Genomic DNA, 5,206 nt, shown 5'->3' on the forward strand with positions numbered 1-5,206 from the left:
TGAAGGCAAACGGGCCAACAAGTGCTAAGTATCTCTGGTAACTCCTTCAGGTCTGTTGGAAGACCATTTCAGGTGGCGACCTCTTGAAGCTCACCAAGAGAATGCAGAGTGTGTGCGAAGCAGTAATCAAAGCAAAAGGTGGCTACTTTGAAGAACATAGAATATAACACGTATTTGCAGTTGTTTCACATATTTTTGTTTAGTATATAATTCCATGTGTGTTAATTCATAGTTTTGATGCCTCCAGTGTGAATCTACAATCTTCATAGTCATGAAAATGAAGAAAACTCTTTGAATGAAAAGGTGTGTCAGGTGTGTGTGTGTGTGTGTGTGTGTGTGTGTGTGTGTGTATGTATGTATGTATATATATATAAAAGCCCTGCAGGAAGCTCAGTTAGACTGGGTAGATGGTCAGATAGTCAGAGTCTTGTGATTATGATGCAAGAGTTAACATGCTTGTGCAAGCATCTAGCTTCCTTCCTGCAATGAAAGCCTGTCTAAGTAACCACCCCCATGCTGTCTTAAATAAAGACACCATTCACATTGTCTAGTCATTAGGTGCCAATTATACAATTATGCAACAAGCCTGGCTAAACACACACCCACACATAGACACAGAGAGTTAAAACCATAACCTGTTCTTTGTAACTGGTGGCTTGCCTGCAAAAAAAAAAGAAAAAAAAAAAAAAAAAGTCGAAGCATTTTGTTTATCATGCTTAAACACTTAACTGTCATCTCCAAAACACGCGCATGTTGTTTAATGGGTCCATGAAAACACTGGCGGATAAAAGAACTAAGCAATGGCGCTGTTTTTGACTTGGCGTGTTTTTAAAATTCTCATTCCATTTATTTGCTCATAATGACTTATTGTGACTTCTTTCGAGTGTACTTCTAGGTTTATGGATAAGTGCGTGCACTTCCTAATGCAGAAGGACACTAACTAACTAACTAACTAACTAACTAACTAACTAACTAACTAACTAACTAACTAAATAAATAAATAAATAAATAAATAAATGCCCAAGGCATTAGCATATAAACAGCCTCTTAGGTCCCCAAACCTATAGGAGACAAGAGCACATAGATTAAAAACAAAAACAAAAAAAGAAAAAGTGATGACTACTTCTCTGTGGTTGCGGAACCCCATATCTGTGTCCACGCTGGTCATTATTATAAGTCTGGTTGCTGTGTGATTGAAACCTGACTCAGGCCGGAAAGCGAAAGCAAATCACAGCAAAACAAAACAAAACAAAAAAAGATCCTTCCTTATATTGGCAAAAATTCACTCACAAACAAAGGAGGAGGCAGCTCACCTGTTACTCTGGTCCTTTTGCAATACTTCGTTGGCGTCACTGCCTCCTGAGACAAAGCCTGTCAACGATCATAAAACAAGGTTGAACTTGCAGTTCTACTAAATGACGTACGCCCACTACAACAAATTAAATGACATGAAGTCAGCATGAAGTGTTCAAATGCTGATTATAGAAACCACAAACACACACGCACACACACACACACACACACACACAACTTTATCAGATGCAGTATAGAGCGCTTACGGCGCTGCGCCCTTAAAATGCATTAATTTGTACTGCAAGCTGCGCGCGCTGATAGTTTTGCGCTCTGCTGTGTAGCGCGCACGTGGAGTTGCGCACACGCGGCACGCGCTCCAGAGGTTACAGCAAACGCTCGCTGGGCTACAGCAACGAGGGAGAGTTAAGAGCAAGGCTGCAGGAACTAACCGCTGGGGCTACGCATTACTTTAAGTGGAACCTGAACTTGGATAAAAAAGCAAAAAAAAAAAAGAAAAAAAAGTGAAACCTCAAGGGAGAGAAAAGGCTGCAGAGGCGCCAGTTCAACAACAAACAAGTTATTCCCCGGGGCGATCAACGAAAGACAAACTTATGTTTAAACCACCACAGTTGTCTGGATCATCAGTTTTTCCTTCAATTTTTTTTTTCCATCTCCCTCTCTCTCTGTTGGAACAACAGGTTTTGACCCGTTGTTGATCATTAGCGTGAGAAAATGACATCATCATAACGGATATTGCACCGCAGCTTGGGAGAATCCCTTGCCGACGCCGCCTACGCCGCCCCCTTTTTGCACTGGTTTCTTTCAACCTGGCACTGATTTCAGCGCATATCGCTTTTTATGGAGGGGTAAAACAAAACAACCCATTAGTTCCATATCGGAGTGTTTCAGATAAGTAACAAGATGTATGATCTTGATCATACATACATGATCATATGATGTATGACGACGTAAGATGTATGCGCGCAAAACACACAAAGATAAAATAATAAAATAAAATAATTAAAAAAAAATCTTTCAGGATGAACCTAAATATTTGTTCACGGGATTTCCATAGTAAACCTCCGCTTTCCTCCATCAGTTTAAGGATGCTGCTAATGTGAATCAGACGCAGACGCATTAAATGACATGAAGTCAGCGTGAAGTGTTCAAATGCTGCAAAACTTCTATTTTTTTTATTTTTTAAATTTTTTTAAGCAACGAAACGGTCTAAAAACTCGCCTTGATACTCACAAGATCTTTTCCTCACATTTATTTATTCATTAATTCGTTAATTTATTTATTTACTTATTCATTCATTCATTCATTCATTCATTCATTCATTCATTCATTCATGTCTTTATTCTCGAAGTTAATCCAAGCACGAAAACGGCAATTCGCAAAATCCGGCACGCAGTTACGCAGAGGGAGAGCGCGGACAATCTTTCCAGGACAGACTTCAAGAACAAGACAGAGAGTCTGAGGCTTCCACCATCCACACACCCCGGCTCGATGTCGAGACCCAAACGCGCTCTATGACTTCCCTAATACAGGAGAAAGCAGCCTCGGGTGGTGATGATGACGATGATGATGATGATGATGATGATGATGATGATGATGATGATGATGATGATGATGCTGGGGGAAACTAATCCTGAAGGCAAGACAGGTTGTCTCGGTGTTTTTGGCTGAGAGGAAGATGCAAACGCTCGTCTTATCTTGCAAATGTGTAAAAGAACAAGTGTGTGTTTTAACATCCAAACTGAAAAGGGGGAAATGACACTTGTAAAAACAAAAAGACAAAAAAAAAAAACAAAAAAAAATAAATAAACAAACAAACAACAAAACAAACAAACAAAAAAGGAACGCTAAAACCTCGAAACACAGTGAAACACAATGAAATCTAATGAAAGGATGTAGGGCGAGGAGGAGGTGGGGGAATCAGAGATGAAGCGCACTGCGTCTGCTTACTAAAAACTAAGCAATTTATCAAATGATAAAGAACAAAAGAGACAGGTACTTACTGCAAAAACTCATGAAGATGACGATATAGATCAGGCAAGCTGAAAGAAAAGACAGTTCTTATTATCAATCTTTTTCCCTCGTTCAAATAAAATTCTCTACACAGATGCGTCAAGTTTTACCCATTTTGGAAGCATGGAGCGTGTGCATCTTTATGCGCATCTGACAGTTTGGGATTCAGGCTGAACCTACGGGAGGGTTAAATATGATATTCTAATGAGTCCCACCTCTCACGTGATATCACCTAAAAATATGGCATTTAAAAGCAAGCTGTGCGCTTTCACTTGTCCATGCGTGCGTAAAAAATATGCCTCCAGTCAGCATCTCCAAAGGCGTATCACTTTTTTTAACGCCGCACTCTTACGGAATGTCACAGGGTTGTTGCATCCTCAGGGGGGTTTTAATGAACATTTTTTTGACAATATTTATTAATTATTCATTTCACAAAATGTAGTGAAATCAACTTTGAGACGTCGAGCCATTTTTTTTTTTTGGTAACGTCTTATCCCACCACTCTGTCACCAAAGAGGATTTTGAGATAAGGCACTTTAAGCAATCAACATTTTAGCCTTCTTTGACGTTCTTGCACTTTCAAGGTGGTCACTGGCGTGTGACAAAACTGGCGTTTTACAATATGCCTGCGTAATCAAACACTTTGTTCTGTTCGTTGTTTTTATTTTTTTGCTTTTTTGAGCCACGTCTAGCTGTAGTGATCACACAGCCTTCCAATTCCAGTTTACGCACTTTCTTAAAATCAGATTATCTTCATCATGACCGACCGATGGGAATCTGGGGGAAGCAGCTCGACGTCGGGATAGAACAAAGCAAATGTTGATAATCCGCAGAGGAGCTCGTATTTCTTAAAAATCCAAATCTCACTGTGAGTCAGCCGGAGCTTCACCCTGCCCGTCCGCAGCGGTCGCTGCGTTTTAATCTGTGGATGTTTTAATCAGTTTACGTTTGTTTTCTTAAGTCTATAAGGGCACTGAACATGGGGGAAGGCTCTTGTTCAACATCTTATCCAGCAGGGTTTTTCTTTTCGTTTTTTGTGATATTATCTTATATGTTACTTCTCATCCAAATTGTGGTACTTGTGGATGAAAGGCGACTCTTTTACGGACGAAGAAGGTTTTGAATTTGGTGCGAAGGATTCATTATCTCACCTGGAAGTTTATAGTCATTTAACATACAAGCAACTTCTGCTTAGGTTTGTTATAAAAGCTTCACATTAGATGGGAAAATACGCTGGTATCTGGTTTTGACGAGGGTTTCTTCCTGCGCAAGGAATAAGTGAATCTCTGCAAAGATGCACCTCGGTTTGTCAATTTTGTGTCCAAAGAATCTTTGTGAAATGTGTGAAAAGCAGACAGCGTTTCACACTTCATCTTTTCATGCTTTTACTCTTGTGTAAATTGTCCATTGAGACAGATAACAAGGCAGTTTCTTCGTTAAGTCAAAGCTTAACATGGAAACAAAATGGCAATCCTTTCGTTGTGCTGCGCCCTTTTCCCTTCCGTGCAACACGACAGAATCACACATCCATAACACTTTCATATTTTCATCGTGATTTGTAACAAAGTGCGCCGTGAGGACTGCAGTGAAGACCACAGGGTTTGTCATCTTTGTATAGCTGCAGATTTTTGTTCCAATACAGAAAAAGCTTTGTTCAGATTTTTCAGATGTCACACAAAGCATTTTAAAGAGGAACTCGAACCATAGAAGGTTTTTTTTTTGTTTGTTTGTTTTTATGAATTATTGTGAGCTTTAGAAGCGAATTCAACTTTTAAGTCAAAGAGATTTACACACTTCTGCAATGTGCTGTTTTTCTGGAAGCAACACAAACAACTGAGGACAGATCTCATACGTCCTGGCTGCATTTGTAGCTCAGAGTACA

At 39.7% G+C, this 5,206-nt stretch overlaps 1 protein-coding gene across 1 annotated transcript in view; it reads right to left on the reverse strand.

Moving 5' to 3' along the window:
- The window catches only part of LOC106963246 (uncharacterized), a 25,558-nt gene extending 22,072 nt beyond the window's left edge, over positions 1–3,486 (reverse strand). The window contains exons 1-3 of the mRNA XM_015058055.1: positions 3,435–3,486; positions 3,315–3,353; positions 1,314–1,371 (exon numbers count right to left, since the gene is read on the reverse strand). Of these exons, the coding sequence (XP_014913541.1) occupies positions 1,314–1,371; positions 3,315–3,353; positions 3,435–3,474 (137 nt within the window). The 5' untranslated portion in view covers positions 3,475–3,486. The remainder of the gene's footprint in view (positions 1–1,313; positions 1,372–3,314; positions 3,354–3,434) is intronic.
- Between the last annotated feature and the right edge of the window lie 1,720 nt (positions 3,487–5,206).

The sequence above is a fragment of the Poecilia latipinna genome, unplaced genomic scaffold (assembly GCF_001443285.1).
Source record: "Poecilia latipinna isolate Pla-1442-1.1 unplaced genomic scaffold, P_latipinna-1.0 Scaffold1513, whole genome shotgun sequence".
In the NCBI taxonomy this organism is placed as follows: Eukaryota; Metazoa; Chordata; class Actinopteri; order Cyprinodontiformes; family Poeciliidae; genus Poecilia; species Poecilia latipinna.